The sequence below is a fragment of the Cornus florida genome, unplaced genomic scaffold (assembly GCF_030987335.1).
Source record: "Cornus florida cultivar Cherokee Brave unplaced genomic scaffold, ASM3098733v1 CherokeeBrave_3.0.0_Hap2_Chr01, whole genome shotgun sequence".
In the NCBI taxonomy this organism is placed as follows: Eukaryota; Viridiplantae; Streptophyta; class Magnoliopsida; order Cornales; family Cornaceae; genus Cornus; species Cornus florida.
In genome coordinates, this window is record NW_026775571.1 from 119,935,580 (window position 1) to 119,953,293 (window position 17,714).

Sequence of the window (17,714 nt, forward strand, 5' to 3'; positions counted from 1 at the left end):
AATCAATAAGCAAAAAATATAGCTTTGCTTTGTTTGTAAGAATATCTTTCTTTCATTTGTTTATGATAATATCTTTCTTTTGTCGTAATATCAACAGTAGGGTGTATGTATTGCCCCCTATGACGAAAAAGAAAGTAGCAACAAGTAATATCCCATATTACTAAAGTAAAAGGAGTAAAGATGTGTAGTACTCAAGAAACCTTTATTATGTGGGCTTAGAAACTGCCATGTTTATAGAAAAACAGATGTATACTGTTTGTAAAAGAAAATGAATAAACCATATTGTCTAATGATAGTACCTTTTTAGGTGAATTGCATTCCATGGACGAGCAATTGAACGTCCATCAGCTTCAGCCAACCGGTAAGCTCATTTCCTTACTACGTCTGTGATTCTGTAGGGTCCAGTCCAATTGGGTTGTAACTTCTTAACATGAGCTGTTCTTGCTTCAGCACCCAATCACCTTCCATAAAACTTCTGAACCGGACTCGTTTGTTGTAACTATTACGCAACTGTTGTTGGTATGAAGCGAGTCTAATTGCTGCAGCATCCCTTTTTTCTTCTAAGGGGTCGAGGCTGTGCTCAAGCTGCTGATCATTGTTCCCTTCGAGCACCAAATGGGTCCGAAGAGTAGGAACTGCTGACTCCGTGGAGATGACAGCTTCGGATCCGTAGGCCATGGTAAAGAGACTTTCGCCCGTTGGCCTTTACAGGGTGGTACGATATGCCCACAATACCTGAGGCAAATTCTCGTACCACTTTAACTTGAGCTTCTCCAACTTTTTCTTTAGGCAGCTAAAAATGGTTCGGTTAGTTATTTCAGCCTGCCCGTTCCCCTACGGATGGCTAACTGTGGCCAACTTCTGCCTGATCCCATGCTCGGTAAAAAAATTTCTGGTGCTTCTGTTGTCCAAGTTTGGACCATTATCCATCATGATAACTTTTGGTACTTCAAATCGGCAGATTATGTTGTTCAATAGAAAACTCTTTACTTGCTTGTGGGTCACACTTGAATAAGCCTCTGCCTCCACCCATTTTGTGAAGTAATCCGTGGCTAACAACACATATTCCTTTTGCTCCACTGTTTTGGGTAAAGGACCTACCATATCAATCCTCCATTGTGCAAATGGCCATAGATTCGCCATCGCGTGCAAGTCTTCTGCAGGCTGGTGTTTCATCGGGCCATCGCTGGCACTTGTCGCACCTTCGGGAGTATTCTTCGGCATTCTGAGCCAGGTATGGCCAAAAATAGCCTTGAGTTAGGACCTTATGTGCTAAGGACCTACCACCGGAGTGATTGCCATAGTCCCCGTCATGGATTTGCTTCAGAATTATGAGGGCCTCGGTAGGACTTAAATACTTCAGGTAGGGGCCTGAGAACGACCTCTGATATAATTGATTATTGATGATAGAATATTTTGCTGTGATGAGCTTATACTTGGTTCGTCCAAGATGTCAATTAGTACTATCCAGACTAAATCTTCGTCTGAAGAAGAAGCTGCAACAGCCAACTGATCTGCTTTGGAATTATCCTCACGAGGTACTTGATGGAATTCGATTCAATCGAACCCTCGTGTGGCACTCTCCACAGCCTCCTTGTAGGCCTTCATTCTATCTTCCTTGGGCTGATACTGGCCTATTACATGATTTACAACAAGTTGAGAATCACTAAAAACTTTTAGACATGTTACCTGGAGCTGGTTTGTTAACCGAAGCCCGGCGAGCAAGGCCTCGTACTCCCCCTCGTTGTTAGTGGCAGGAAAAGTCTGGCGGACTGATTGCTGTAGCTTGGTGCCTTCGGGGGTCATGATAACGATTCAAGCCCCGGCACTAATCAGGTTCGAGGAACCATCCACCCGAAGCTCCCATTGTGGCTCAGGAGGACCTGGCTCCTCGGGCTTATCCTCATACTCCAAGAGGAAGTCAGCCAATGCTTGTCCTTTGTGTGACACCTTTGGTTCGTAAGATATATCAAAGGAACTGAGTTTGATTGCCTATTTAGTTATTCTTCTTGATAAGTCTAGCTTGGAAAGAATGATTCGCATGGGGTAGTTGGTAAGAGCTTTGATGCTGGGGGACTCAAAGTAGTGTCAAAGCTTTCTCTTTGAATACACCAATGCTAGTATGATCTTTTCTGCTTTGCTGTATCGTGTTTCTGTATTTGTCATTGTCTTACTGGTGTAGAAGACTGGATACTGATTCCTCCTTTCTTTTCTAATCAACACTACACTCGTGGCTATGTTGGAGATTGCTAAGTATATGATAAGAGTTTCACCAGGCTTCGGAGCCGACATAATTGGGGGTTCAGCCATGTAGCACTTCAGTTGATTCAGAGCAGCCTGCTGTTGAGGTCCCCATATGTTTTTGTTTTTGGACCTTATTGCATTAAAGAATGGTTTTCACTTATCTGACAATCGAGAGATAAATCGATTGAGAGCTGCGATTCGGCTGATAAAAACCTATACTTCCCTGCAGGTTTTTGGTTTTTGATTTTGTATGAGGGCCCAAGCCTGGGTTGGGCTTACCTCTATTCCCCTCTCGTTGATAATATGGCCGAGGAACTGCCCTGAAAAAACTGCAAAGGAACACTTTGAAGGGTTCAGCTTCATGTTATACTTTCTCAAAGTGTCAAAGACTTCTTGGAGGTGCTTGGGATGATCCTTCTTCTTTACACTCTTAACCAATATGTCATCAATGTAGGCTTCAACCGTCTTTCCAAATATCTCGTCAAAGATCTTATTAACAAGGGGTTGGTAAGTGACTCCATCATTCTTGAGTCCGAAGGGCATAACTCTGTAATAGTATGTGTCTTTCTCTGTTATGAAGGCAATTTTCTCTTCATTTTCTGGATTCATAGGGATCTGGTTATACCCAGAATTACCAGTGGTAACGTCGACCATCTGATCAATTTTGGGTAGTGGAAAGCTGTCATTTGGGCAAGCTCTATTCAGATTAGTAAAATCTATGCACACCCTCCATTTTTCATTCTTCTTCTGAACTACCACCACGTTAGAGAGCCATTGTGGATAGTGCACCTCTCTGATGAAGCCCGCCTGAAGCAATTTACTTACTTCTTCAGCTATAATTCGGTTGCGCTCAGGAGCGAACCTTCTGTGCCTCTACTTGACTGGTTTGAACGCTGGATCCACCTTCAGGCTATGGCATGAGACTAAAGGATTGATTCCCATCATGTCTGAATGTTCCCAAACAAATGCATATGTGTTCCGTCGAATGACATCAATTAATGCTTTCTTTTCTTTGGTTGTGGGGGAAGAACCTATATAGGTGACCTTTTGAGGATCGCCGAGGATTACTTCAACATCCTCCAAAGACTCCTCAGCAGGCTTTATAGTTTCGGCTTCATCCTCTGCTTTCAAGTACCTAGGCAGAGGGGCTCTGTAATTAGTATTTGGACAGGTTCTCAGGAGGTGCGATTGGTTGGGGCTATTTTGCTACCTTCTTTGCTTCATTCTGTGTCAACATATAGTATTCTTTGGCAACAACTTGATCTCCCCTAAGATCAATAACCTCTTTACCGTCCGGAGATAAGCATCACATCACTTGATGAAGGGTAGATGGAACCCCATTCATTCAGTGGATCCAGCCTCTTCCCATAATAAGATTATAAAAAGGATGAATCTCCGTTAGAACAAAGTTCTTCTTCAGTGTCCTCTTTGCTGTGGTCACGGATAGGTCAATTACCCCAAGAGGGTCTACCTTTGTGCCATCAAACCCCATCAAGGGACTGGAGGTGGGCCGAATTGATGATGACGAAATCTCTAACTGCTCAAAGACCGCCTTTGTGATGATATTGGCACTATTACCTGGGTCTTTAAAAACCCTTTTAATCATGCAATTCGCCACCAAAAGACTGATGACCAATGGATTCTCGTGGGGAGTTGAACTCTGGATAGATCTCCATCGCCAAACCCAATATTGATGTTTCCCGAAGTGATAGTATTCACTGAAGATAACCTTCTTAGCTTATAAGCTGTCCTCAGTCGGGATCTATATACCTCATTTGACTCTTGATCATCCTCTGATCTTCCATGTATTGTATGGATGACCTTCACTTGATTACCTTCAACTTTCCGTGGATTAACCTCCCGGGGCTTCATGTACTCCTTTGTTGTGAGGTAGTCCGTCAATTCACCTCTCATTATCATGTTTTCCACCTGCTGCCTAAAGGATCTATATTCATTAGTTGTATGCCCGTAATCTCTATGGTAGGCGCAGTACTTGCTCTTGTGTCTCTGCCCAAAGGTTGCTTATTGGCTGAGGGGCTGCAAACTTCATCTTATTTTCTTGGAATAGCCAAGCCAATGTTGTGCGAAGAGGTGTGAATCTTTCCTCTGTCCTTTGCCTTTTCTCGGGTACCTGAATTATTGGTGTTGAAGCATGCTGGTTTTTTTGGCTTTTTGAATTTGAAACTCTTTTCCGAGGCTTGTTCTCCACTGTGACGAGGGTGACATGTTGCGTTTGGTGGGCTATATTCTCCTCAAGCTGGATGTAGATCTGTGCCCTAGCATTGAGAGTCTGCATATTCGGAGGGGAATATTTAATCAGGGATGTATGAAACTTGGTTCCTTGAATCATTGCAAGCTTGAAAGTTTCTATTGCAGTAGCAGGATGGTAATCTGCTATTTCCGAAGCCTCCATGTTAAATCTGGACAAGAAATCCTGTAATGTTTTGCCTTTCTTTTGCCTTATAGTGAAGAGGCTAGCAATACTCTTCTTTTGCTTCTTATTTCCGCAATACTGTGCCAGGAACATAGTGCACAGATTTTCATAGTCTGGAATAGATTTGTGTGGCCTATTCCTGAACCACTCCAGCATAGCTCCGGTTAGACTGGTAGGAAAAACTTTGCACATCCATGGATCGTTGTGATCGTCAAGAGCCATCTTTTGTGCGTAGTGATCTAGGTACCGAGAAGAATCTCCCATACCATCAAACTGGGTAGTGGAAGGCATAGTGAATTTCTTAGGTCTGTCAATAAGGTATACATCGTCAGTGAATGCGGTCTTCACTAGAGAATTATTGTGCTCCCTAGCCATCTCGGCAGGCGTTTGAACTCTCAGGAGTCTCTTCTCATCAAAGACCTCATTTACTCCTGCACCATTTGGAACACCATTAGACCACACAGTAAGCTTACGGCTGGACTCGGCCTGTTCGTCTTGCGTGCGACGAGGAAGATTGTCCGAAGCAATCGCCTTGGTCCTTGTCCTCTGCTCTTGCTGAACTTCGTTGGGCCGAGCTTTATTAGGCCGCACCCTATTGACCTGAGGCTCGTTAACCTGAGGATCGTTTTGGTTGGGAGGAGGCGCGGCCACATCAACTGGTGGTGGCTGAGGTTTCAACTCAGGCATAATAGTTTGAAAGGTATCGTTTTGCTGTTGAAGTAATGCAATTTGGGCTACGCTGGCTTCGTTCACCTGACGAAGTGTTTCAAATTGGTGCAAGAACTCTTCTCGCATCTTCTGCATTAATTCCATCTGCTGATCAGTCGCCGTTGCAGATTCTCCATTCGACATTTCGGATCGTAGTAATAGAAACAATTTGAAACAACAGTGGGAATATATTCTTATACATTCCCACAGACGGTGCCAAAGTGTATGTGCAAAATTTCTCTCTATTAAAATATATAAAAAGAAAAATACAACTCACTAAAAAACAAGCAATTATAATACTCAGAAAAAAGCGTATAATGCTCTATATCTTTATTGGAGGTCTAAACCTCTATTTATACACAAAAAGGTGGTAGAATTATAGTAGGATTTTCTTTACTTGTCCTCCAATTCTTTCCATATACAACCTACTTTACAAATAGAGTTCTTTCCTTTTTGTAATTCTTTTCATGCCAGACTTCCCTTGCAAAGAACTTGCCTTCTTTGCTGAATCATTTGCCTAACAGGACTGCTCTTGTTCTTTAAATGAAGTTGGGCTGAATGCAATGGATTTGGGCCGGATATGTATTAATTCGAATATCAATATTAATAGGCGGAGATTCAACCTTAGCGACTTTGGGCTGTGGGTATCTTTATCCGGTCCTAAATAGTATTGGGCTATCTTAACCAGTAAAAATAAAGCTTCAAATACAGCCACGTGGATGACTTTTATTAGAGGAGGATTTTTCCCTTCACACCTGTGCTTAATTGAAGTTGCATATTTCATGACATTGTGTTCTTTCAGAAACTGGACAACGCAACTATCAAAATAGTACTTTTTCAATTTCCCTCTTTGCTCTTCGTTCAACACTATTGCCCAAAATTTTACCACCTGAATTGAGAAATGAAATTCTAATAGCTTGATCATATGATAAGGTAACGTAAAACTACATATAAATTAATTTAAATGTGTTGTGTAAATCCACACACCAAGTTCGAGATCCAATTTGGGTAAAATAACTTATGTATCTCCGTTCTAGAAAGATGCATTTTGTACATGGAAACCAAAATTTCACTAACAAATGCAATTATGAAATAACAAGTTAGTATATGTGTAGTACTATAATTGTTCTTACTAACTAATTACAGAGGAAAAATACAATGAACAACAATGTACGGACTTAGGAAATTCAGAAATGTGGGTTACACTTACATTTCATCACAACCTTGCGCAGCAGCATAACTCAATAATTTCTTCTGTTTTGGAGTCAATTGAATTGTCTCACTGTCCCTATATACCCATGGAGAGTAGTAATATGCTGCGGGGTTATTGCTCCTCGTACCTCTTCTGACTTGTCCCACTGCATCCTTCCCTTTACCATGTACATTTTGTGGGAAAATTTCAATGACTGAACAACTGGGAGTTGATTCTGCTAGTCCTAGGTTCTCCTCTAAAGCCATGCCCACAGCATCATTCAACTCTGTCCTTTCATCCACATATAGTAAGTCATTGCTGTAGGAGTAAAGTGGGCATCATCTCTATCGCCAAATTCTTGTTCCTCACCTGTGTGAACGGGGGAGTAAAATGTTTCCCTCTCAAATTCATGTTCAGAATTCTGTGGCCCATCTTTCTACTCAACAGATGCTCCTCCATCTGCTCTAGAAACACTTGTTTTTCTTCCAGCCCTTTTAGACTTTTTCATCACCAAACTCTCCATTTGCTTGACCTTCCTCTTCAATATTTTTCTGTCTTTTTCCATTTCGTTACAAATATTTTTAACGCAACGCTGCATACAAAATTGTAATTGGTTGTCACTGATTAATTGCATATTCACAATTTCATTCTTAGTCGTTAACCATAAAGTAATATATCATTACCTCAACCTCACTTTTGGAACAACTAGCATTGTCTTTTTTACCTCCCAACCATGACGACGACGAAGAATGGGACACATTCGCCTTCAAAGGAATTAACTATTCCGTATAAATATTTTCAACCTAATGTACTTAAGCAATGGAATAGTATCATAAAATACAACAAAAAAATGGGAACTTCAAAAAACTTTTTAAATTTATTGTAATACCTGACCCAATCCAAAACCTCCCATTTTCAGCGTTCGCGTACAAGGGCAGTGTCCCAAAAACCAAAGTTGTTTTTATCGTTGGTGATGGGATAACAAGGGTATTGCACTTTACACCTCATCACATATAGAAGCTAAATTAAATTGCAGCGTGTTTAATTAGTCATGATTTATATTAATGACATAAATAATAAAGTAATTTGTAAAATATAAGTAGGTTATGTTATTTACCTGCAGGAAGAGTGTAATGCTACCGATTTTCCTTATTTTATTTTTTTCTGGAATTTATTTGATTTTTCTGGATTATTTTAATCATTTCCTCGTTGTGCGTGCCATATGGGCCCCGAAGGGCGTTTTGGTCATTTTAAGTCAATTAGAAATGACGGTTTCATTCTTGAAATTTTTCAGAAGTCGGGACGATTTCTGGACTTAGAACATCTCCCGATTTTCTCATTTTAAGTGACATGTATGTATGTTGTATTAGTGGTATTAAGTGGAGGGTGATATTTTATGGTATTATTGAGGTTGTAAAGAATTTTAAGGGGTATCTTTGTCATTTTAGTCTTATGGACCAACCTAGAATGTTCTAGAGACCAAAAAGGATGGCTTCATTTTTTACCCATTCTTTTCTTTTCCTTTGGCAGACATGTTCTTCCTCTCTCTATTTTCTCTCTCTATATTGCTCTCTTTCTTCTCTCTAGAATTTCTTCATGCTAAAAGAAGATTTGGTTTAAGCCGGAGTTAGCAAATTATAGATCATTGCAAAGGCTACGTTTTGGTACCGGTATTACAAACTTTTGGTGGGATTTGAGTTCGGGGCTTGGAGCTAGGGCTTGCTGAGGCCTTGTTGGGTTTGCTATCTTGAGGTAGGGGTTCCTAACCCATGTTTTTCTTGCTCCTTTATGAGTTATCCCTCATTTATTGTTGTAAAACATGTTTAATCTTGAGTTATTAGCCTTGAGGATGATGTGATTGTTGTACATGGAGTTTAAGATCATATGTGTTAAATTGAATTATATGAATAACATGCTTATGTGTTAATTTCCTTGTCTAATTGTTGATCTTCTATGCTTATTATGTTGTAAACTTGCTGAAGTATGTGAAATTTTCTTGGAATTCTTGTGAAGCATGCTTATTTGGGTAGTATAAAATCCCTTACTGCCATAGCATTGAAAGCATGAGACATACATGCATATTATGGGGCATGAATGGAAGAAAATGATTTGGAACAAATGAAAAGGGGATTTTGGGGTGAATTTTGATAAAAAGGTTTTGAGAAAACCCGGTCGCCGCGGAGTCACCAAAGGGCCGGTGTGTTAATGTAACCTAGAGGGAACTAGGGGAAACACCTTAGTGTGGTTGAGCTAGCTGGGCCTAAATGACGCCGCGGGGGTACTAAGGGTCAGGGACAGTAGCCAATCCTTCTCTTATGTCGCCGCGGAGTCACCAAAGGACGGGTTATATTAACAGTTTGTGAAGTGATAGATGTTTTTTGAAAATGGGGACATGCATGGTATTGCATTCATGACACGACATTTGCTGGTTTTGAATTTGGAATTAATACTGTATTTTCCCTGGTCTAGCATGACCCTGCTCTCTATTGTTCTATTCATTTGTTTGGACTCACGGGGTTATAAGAGGTGTGTCTTAGGTACCACCTACTGAGCTTTACGCTCACCCTATTATTTAACATTTTTCAGGAATTCTGAGACAAGCCGGAAAATGATGTGCATCCATGGACAATGATGTAGCTAGGAATTTATTTCATTTTATTTATATGAAAGCTATGTAAATTTTGGCCATGGAGAGCTCATCCTTGTATTTAATTCTTTTCAATTGTATAAAATGAGACTATGTAATTATTTTATGATGGATGGGCAATGGAGTTATGTTTTGATCAATTATTGATGCTGTGATGACCAAGTTTTATTTTTATTTTCTTCCTTTTTATCTTTTTTATTTTATTTTATTGCATTTTGTTTTGTTGTGGGGCCTAGGTTGACTAGTGGATAAGATATGTGTGGATGGGAATGTGTGTGATATGTACATATGTGTTTGTATATAGAGAGAAAGTGGAATAAAAGCCCAAAAATCCTCTCACTCTCCTACTTCACCGACACACTTTCTTCTCTCTCCCATTCTTTTATTTTTCATTTTACTTCAACCATTTCTCCACCATTTCTCCTTTAACCTTTGAGATTTTGAACTTGCATAGAAGAAAAATTGACGGGGACTACAAGAGGAACAAAACCCCTCAATCAATTTTGGATTTGGAGCACACTTTTCTTTTAGAGTAGCTAGGGTTTGCTCCTAGCTTGAGGTAGGGGTTGTAACGACCTACTCCACCACATGGTATGATATTGTCCGCTTTGGGCCTGAGCCCTCACGGTTTTACTCTTGAGCTTTACCCCAAAAGGCCTCATACCAATTGGAGGTGACACACTTACATATAAGCACTTCACCTTTCCTCTACCCAGGCGATGTGGGACTGTGCACCGCACCCGTAGCTCGCCAGTGTGGTAGCCTGGCAGTATCTCTCGCACCCTCCCACGGCACACCCGCCTATAGAGTCATCACAATCCACCCCCCTTGGAGGCCTGACGTCCCCGTCGGCACACTTCCGGCTGGGTTAGGCTCTGATACCATTTGTAACGACCCACTCCACCACATGGTATGATATTGTCCGCTTTGGGCCTGAGCCCTCACGGTTTTGCTCTTGAACTTTACCCCAAAAGGCCTTATACCAATTGGAGGTGACACACTTACATATAAGCACTTCACATTTCCTCTACCCAGGCGATGTGAGACTGTGCACCGCACCCGTAACTCGCCAGTGTAGTAGCCTGACAGTATCTCTCGCACCCGCCCACGGCACACCCGCCCACAGGGTCATCACAATCCACCCCCCTTGGAGGCCTGACGTCCCCGTCGGCACACTTCCGGCTGGGTTAGGCTCTGATACCATTTGTAATGACCCACTCCACCACATGGTATGATATTGTCCGCTTTGGGCCTGAGCCCTCACGGTTTTGCTCTTGAATTTTACCCCAAAAGGCCTCATACCAATTGGAGGTGACACACTTACATATAAGCACTTCACCTTTCCTCTACCCAGGCGATGTGGGACTGTGCACCGTACCCGTAGCTCGCCAGTGTGGTAGCCTGACAGTATCTCTCGCACCCGCCCACGGCACACTCGCTCACAGGGTCATCACAATAATGTACCCCTAATTTTAAAAGGATAGTCTCGGTATTTATTTATTTGTTTTAATTGTATTTTTGTTAATTATTTGACGATATAATAAGGCCTTTTGGGGTGAAGCCCAAGAGCAAAACCGTGCGGGCTCAGGTCCAAAGCGGACAATATCATACCATATGGTGGAGTGGGTCGTTACAGGGGGGTATTGTGCTTATAACCTATGAGTTTTTGGAATTTTATGACCATTGTGTGAGTTATGCATACACTTATGTGTGTGGGTTTAATTAGAGAGCTTATATACTGATTTAATTGCATGTCCATCATGTTTTATTGAGTTTTTATATCAATTTTCATGTGTAATATGTTATTTGTTCCATTGTTGTTATTATGGATGTTAGTTAAAGTCCTAGATCTTAATGTGTACAATTTCTTGTAATTAAAGTGCCTTATATGTTGTGTTTATTCATGGAATTATCATGTATTTGTTATTTTGTGAAGGTTAATTTTGAAGATGTATATAGCAATGATGATGTTAAACTTTTACACACTTGAAATTTGATATACTGATAACATGAATTTAAATGACTTTAAAATACCCAATTCGTTGACATTGCATCAAAGAGTATGACATTATAGTGATTTGGACCATAGGACATGGATTATGTGATTAGTATAATTTATGTGCGCATGTGAAGTGCAATTTGGGCATATCATGGAATATGGATTATTTTGTGGACTTGTTTGTTGATTTTGGGAGATACTCGGGGGTTGTTACTTTGAGAATGCGAGAGCTCGGCGCTCGCGGGTGAAACATGAGTTTCCCCACTTTATATTAGCCAACCGGTTAGTTTCTGGCGAACTAGTAATCCGAAAATAACTATTTTTATTTAGGCTCATAGCATGGCTATGTGACCGAGAGTGTGGGTTTGTTCTGAGTTATCTCATTAATTGATTTCGACTTTTATTTTCAAGTTAGCATTTATGTGTTATTGCAACTTGTGAATTTATGTACATTACACTATATTATTTATGCTTGTCTTGATGAATGAATTAATATTATTTATGTTAGACTATGATGATCCTATTTAGGTTCCCCTTGAGACTAGACGTTAAGGAGTATGTTCCTTGTATTGTATGACCATGCAATGTTTGTAGAATTTTGAGAAACCTAGTTTATATTCATGAGACATTCCTACGGAGCAATTCGTTGCTCACCCCGTTGATTCTTATATTTTTCAGGAAAGGGCATTGCCCAAGAGGAGGTTCCTTATCCCTAGTTTGATTAGGATCTTGACAACATTTTTGAGCTACTTGTGATAATTGTGACATCCATTGTGTAGCTTACTTTTGGACTTGTATTTTGACACATGGTGTATTTTGGATATTATATTTGATGACATGTTTGTAATATTCTTTTGGAGGAGGGAAATGACGTAGGAACTTACCCATCTATCTTTTGAAGTTCTTATGGAATTTCCTCTCTTATCTTTACTCATGTAATCCCTTAACATTATTTCTCACCTTATAGATTGTAATGAGGCCATGGTGACCATGACTTATATAGTGGGATTGAACAATCATTGTTTAAGTTGTGTACATGTGGGTTCATTTGGATAGTCTAATATAAATGGTTAATTAATCATGCTATTATTTATTTTATGAAACTATTATTATTATTACTATGATTATTATTATTATTTATGTGGTGAATGACATCGGTTTTCTCCAATTAATTATTTATTTACTCAAGTGAATCTAATTAATTAATTATTTATTTAATTATCTATTATTATTATTATTTTTCATTTATTTTTATTTTTATTTTTTTGCGACCCGAGTCGTGGAATTCGGGGCGTGACAGATGCCTTTCAATTATTTATGTTATGTTTTATTGACGAGTATTTGGGTTCAGCCGACCGAAACCCCAGGTTCAGAAGGGCTGAACCTTTCCTTCAGCCGAGGGCAGAACCTTTACATCAGTTGAGGGGCTGAACCTTTCCTTCAGCCGAGGGCTGAACCTTTCCATCAGCTGAGGGGCTGAACCTTTCCTTCAGCTGAGGGATGAACCTTTCTATCAGCTGAGGGGCTGAACCTTTCCTTCACTAAAAGCTGAACCTTTCCATAAGCCGAGGGCTGAACCACTCCTTCAGCCGAGGGTTGAACCTTTCCTTCAGCCGAGGGCCGAACGTTCCTTTCCGAATGGCTGAAGGCCAAACCTTCCTTTCTGAATTGCTGAAGGCCGAACCTTCCTTTCCGAATAGCTGAAGGTTGAACCTTTCTTCTGATTGGCTGAAGGCCGAACCTTCCTTTCTGAACGGCTGAGGGCCGAACCATCTAAGGTCAGAACGACCGAGCCATTCTAGGTCAGAACGACCGAACCATGTAGGTCAGAACGACCGACCTTGTATGTCAGACCGAGCGACCATGTGCTGAATGATTATGTTTTGTTAGCTGACCATTCCTCTTTGAACTATGTATATGACCCTCTTTGTAAAGTTGTGTCTTAGAGCATTTGGACAATGGATTGACTCGTCTGACAGTCATGGACACAGAAAATGGTTACACAATTTCATACTAACAAATAATCAAACAAAACTAATGAAACAAAATTTAATAGGATTAAATCAAATTAAACCTCTAAGTTTGTTTGGAAAAGGGATGGACGTAACCTTTGTAAAGAAAACCTAAGTCCAAGAACTGTAACAACTTCTTCTTGTGACCTTCTTCCAATTCCACTTTTGAAAACCTAAGTCCGAGATAATTATAATAACTTCTTCTTGCGACCTTTTTCCAACTCCATTTCCGAAAACCTAAGTCCCAGAACTGTAACAACCTCTTCTCGCGACATTCTCCTTCTTCCAATTCGACTTCCCTTCAGACCTTTTCCTTCTTCCACGACCTAGAAAATGAAGGATATTTTGGAGGAAAATGAAGGATATTTCTGGAGATTTTTGAATATGGAGGATATTTCAGTAAAATCCCCCAAATATACACTATATAATATATAAATATACACAATATACATTATATATATAATAACATATACACTCCAAATACAATGTGTAATAACTGAGAGTAACTTTTAAAACAATCAATTTTTTTAATTGACGTTACCCAATTTGGGCCACACATTATAACCAGCTGGAACAGGAGCCTTGTTCCATTGGAGCAAATTTTGGTCCATTTTCAGAAACTTTGCTTGCAGTCGTGGGACCGTCACATCTCCTTCTTCCTCTTTTGGATCACTACATAACTTAAAAACTCGTGCTTTTTGTTAAATATAGTCCCTATTAGAGCATCTCCAATGCTCTTTCATTTTGAGCTCTCAAACTAATAATTTGAGAGATAGGTAAAAAAAGACACTTCAATGGCCTTTCATTTGACCTCTCAAAATTTGAAAATCTCAAAATTTCTCTCACATATAAGAGCTGCCAAATACAAACTCATATGCACCTCCCATGAAAAGAAACTAGAAAGTTTCAACAGCAACTTCTTTCTCTAGGTGCCTTACTTGAATTGAATTGATCATTTCATCTCACTGTAAAATTCCATAACAGGACATTGGCCAGCAATTCCTAGTGTGTGTGTATATATATTTCACACACCCACATTGCCCCTAATGAGACTTGAACCTAGACTTCTACTTTGAAAGGCTACTGAGAGAGTGAGAGCGAGCGAGCTAGCTCAGAGAGGGGTTTCCTAAATCAACCTTTGAATGATCAAAAACAATCACCACAAAAGTAAATAAATACAAACTCATACGCACCTCCCATAAAATGAGACTAGAAAGGTTCAACAGCAACTTCTTTCTCAAGGTGCCTTACTTGAATTGAATTGATCATTTCATCTCACAGTAAAATTCCGTAACAGGAAAATGGCCAGCAATTCCTAATTGTACAAGACTGCGTTCAGGATTTCATGAGAGATGTTTGAACTTTTTGCAACCCTTAGAAATATGACTCCTATACTTTGTATTGATCAACAACTGATTGGGACGAATCAAAAAAATAAACATAACACAGAAGAAACATATTTCAATGATTGTTAGGCTGCAGTCTGTATCAATGTAGTGTAGCCAAAAATCTGAAGCTATCCGTTGAAAACTTTTAAAAATACACAGGCATTTTTATTCCCTAGTCCAAATATATACTACGGTATTTTTTTATGCATGAGAATCTCAAAAAATTGGGTCTCCCATGTCAAACATAATATATAAACTAGGGTCAAGCTCAAAGCCCTTTAGAAACTACAAATACAATCATTGCAACATATATACAGAAAGGGTAAAGTTGAAAACGGAAAACTTACATTGGATCTATAATTTCTATATACTGTATTCATTGGTATCGATTCTCACACTTCTTTCATCAGTATCACTTTTCCTTTGCTTGAGGAGATGTGACTGATTTTTTTATAGGCGGGATGCAGCCAGATTCATCTTCAAATGAATACTCTGGATTCGAGTGAGGGGAGCAAAGATCCACATGAGTTTGGCACGCCTTCATCATCTTACAATGTTCTGCTTCATCATCTCTGATGTTCATAAACACGTCGTACAAATTCTCTAAAAGCAAAAAACAGTTGAAAAGAAGTAAACACAACTTATTCAGGAAAAAAAAAAAAAGTTGACACAACTTATTTAGTATGCTGTTGTGGTGGTTAAAAGAATACAAGGTAATAAGAAGGTTTAATTTCCCATAGCTGCAGCGATTGAGAAAATATATTAGTTGTTTCCAGAGGATTTATTCCACAAAAGCAGTAACTTGAAGTAGATACTGCATATTTACACCTATCATTTTTATGAAATTGAGATATGGAAGAGAATTTCCATAGCCAAATTCTCAATTAAATTTGAACACTAAGCTTAAATGAGAAAAGAAAATATGCTCAAATACTAATTAGCACAATAAACACCCCATAAAAGAAAAGGAAAACGAAAAACAGTCGCAGCCACAAGTATCAAAAGGTGACATAAACATAAACAGATACAACAGTTACAAGCTCTGTAGGACATTAGTTTTACAAAGTATTTGATTATGGCTAATGATCGATTGTTTTTCTTTTTTTTTTTTTTTTGGTAAGGGATTATGGCTATTGCTTGCTACAAATAGAAAATCAGAAAACAATTGACTTCTCATGAAACCAACTGATTTAGACACAATACATTGATAGACATTAGAAAGAATCAGCATGCCCAAGACCAGCAACTGGTCCAGCAACTATTTGATCACATTCTTAACAGATAACGAATTGGTCAAGTTGAAACCTTTGACGGACACTTATGGTGTTTTCATATCACCATTTATATTTTATAAGTTTTATTGCAAGGTTTCATTCACTTGACAGAACCTTCATAACCCAACTAAATAACAGCACATATTTTCTAAGTACCATTTCGCATGTTATATAAATAAAAGTAGAGTTTACTATAAGCAACTGTTATCTTTGTTTCCACATATCTGAATCACCAACCAAAAGGCAAACTCAAAGTTTGGTTCTTACCTATTTTTGGCCTCCGGGAATTAGGAACTCTTGCAGTTTGAAATTCATCTGGGAAAAAAAGCTCAAAAATCATTAAACCTAGGCACGTAGTAATATGAGAGATAAAGAACAACTGGTAGTAAAAGTCAACTTACCAAACAAGAACAAGTCACCTCCAGTGTAATATTTCACTGCAACTTCAGGTGCAGGCTGTGTTTTCAATTCCTCTATAAAGAAACGGAAGACACGTCATAGTAAATTTTAGATAATTAAATAATAGTTCTTTCTTAAATTCAAAGGTCAATTTGTCAATTTTGGCTTCATTTGGTTGTATATAAAAATTTATTAGGAAGCAAGAACTTGGAAATAGAGAACATCTTATCAATTTGTATGAGAAATTATTCATTTACAATTTACTCTAATATGTGTTTTTTATGGACTATTATTTTTTAATCTTATTTTCTGGTTTTTGTAAAAATTTGAAATCATTTTCTAAAAAATAAAAAAGAGAAAAAAATCGTCAATGCGACTAATTAGTATTTACTTTTTGAGGTCGCAAAGTTCAAATCGCATTTAAACTTTTTCAGATTACCTAATCTTCAGTCAAACTAAATCAGTTTTGTATTAATATATAAAAATTACAAAGTTGTTAACACAGGACAATGAAACTCATAATTTAATGACGATTGAGTTACCAAAGATGCAAAAAATTGCATAAAAAGGGCTTTGTCTACCCGAATCTAACAAATGGGAAAAGAAAAGAGTAAAGCTGGACTTACGAAAAAAATATATATATATTAAGTTGGTATGTCAAACAATTCTATAAACCTTTATTTTTTATTTATTTGTTTATGTTTATTAACAATTTTTAATGCTAAACCTAAAAGTCACCATCAAAATAGTTTCACACTAAATCATCATATGGCTGCTCAAGTCTTTTTATAATGTTAAAAGACCTCCTCAAGTCTTTTTATAATATTTTTATAATGTTAAAAGACCTCTAATTGTTTATAATGTAAAATCTTAAATTACATAAAGCAAACGACGGGATGGAGATTATAGACTGGCTTTTAAAAAGAAACGGTGAGATGGAGATGATAGACTGGGTTTCAAAAAAAAGTCATCGGCAAAGAAGCAAGGCGGCGACCATGATTGAAAACATGTTTAACGAAAGCCTAAAGCCAATACATGTATAAATGTAACAGAGAAAAGAAAAAAAATAAAATAAAAAATCAATGTATAAATGGTTATAATTGCTATTGGGCTTTTATTATTTAGCTATTGCGACTCGGTTTAAAGTTAAATGAGGGCCCAATGAAAGGTATTATTTTGGGAGGCCAAGTTTAGGCTTCATGAATATTTACTTTTGATGGCACCATATTATATTAAAAAAAAAAATCAAATTTTTTGGGCGGTTGATTTTCTCCAAAACTATTTACCAAATGACTTAATTAAAAAAAAAAAAAAAAAAAAAAATCCCGTTTAAGCTTACAAATGTTTAAGAGAACTGAAATCCCTCCAAACCGTGATACAACAATTAAATATTTAAATAAGAATGAGCCGAGGAGGC

The 17,714-nt window shown here is 38.4% G+C and overlaps 3 protein-coding genes across 3 annotated transcripts; all 3 read right to left on the minus strand.

Annotated features, from left to right (window-relative positions):
- Positions 1-834: 834 nt before the first annotated feature.
- Positions 835-1,224, minus strand: LOC132282117 (uncharacterized). Its single transcript, XM_059783742.1, has one exon. The coding sequence runs from the start codon at positions 1,222-1,224 to the stop codon at positions 835-837; it is 390 nt and encodes a 129-aa protein (XP_059639725.1).
- Positions 1,225-4,219: 2,995 nt separating this feature from the next.
- On the minus strand, positions 4,220-5,530 carry LOC132282126 (uncharacterized). The gene has a single exon (XM_059783749.1). The coding sequence runs from the start codon at positions 5,528-5,530 to the stop codon at positions 4,220-4,222; it is 1,311 nt and encodes a 436-aa protein (XP_059639732.1).
- A 9,205-nt stretch (positions 5,531-14,735) lies between these two features.
- On the minus strand, positions 14,736-16,393 carry LOC132282134 (ubiquinol oxidase 4, chloroplastic/chromoplastic-like; the record flags this gene model as incomplete). The annotated part of the gene is made up of 3 exons (XM_059783758.1): positions 14,736-15,227; positions 16,166-16,213; positions 16,300-16,393. Coding segments are annotated over 3 exons (333 nt in total), but the record flags the coding sequence as incomplete, so codon positions are not given.
- Between the last annotated feature and the right edge of the window lie 1,321 nt (positions 16,394-17,714).

Bases quoted from the DNA above. Each gene is read 5' to 3' on its own strand.
- LOC132282117 (XM_059783742.1), bottom strand. From the start codon at position 1,224: ATGCCGAAGAATACTCCCGAAGGTGCGACAAGTGCCAGCGATGGCCCG.
- LOC132282126 (XM_059783749.1), bottom strand. From the start codon at position 5,530: ATGTCGAATGGAGAATCTGCAACGGCGACTGATCAGCAGATGGAATTA.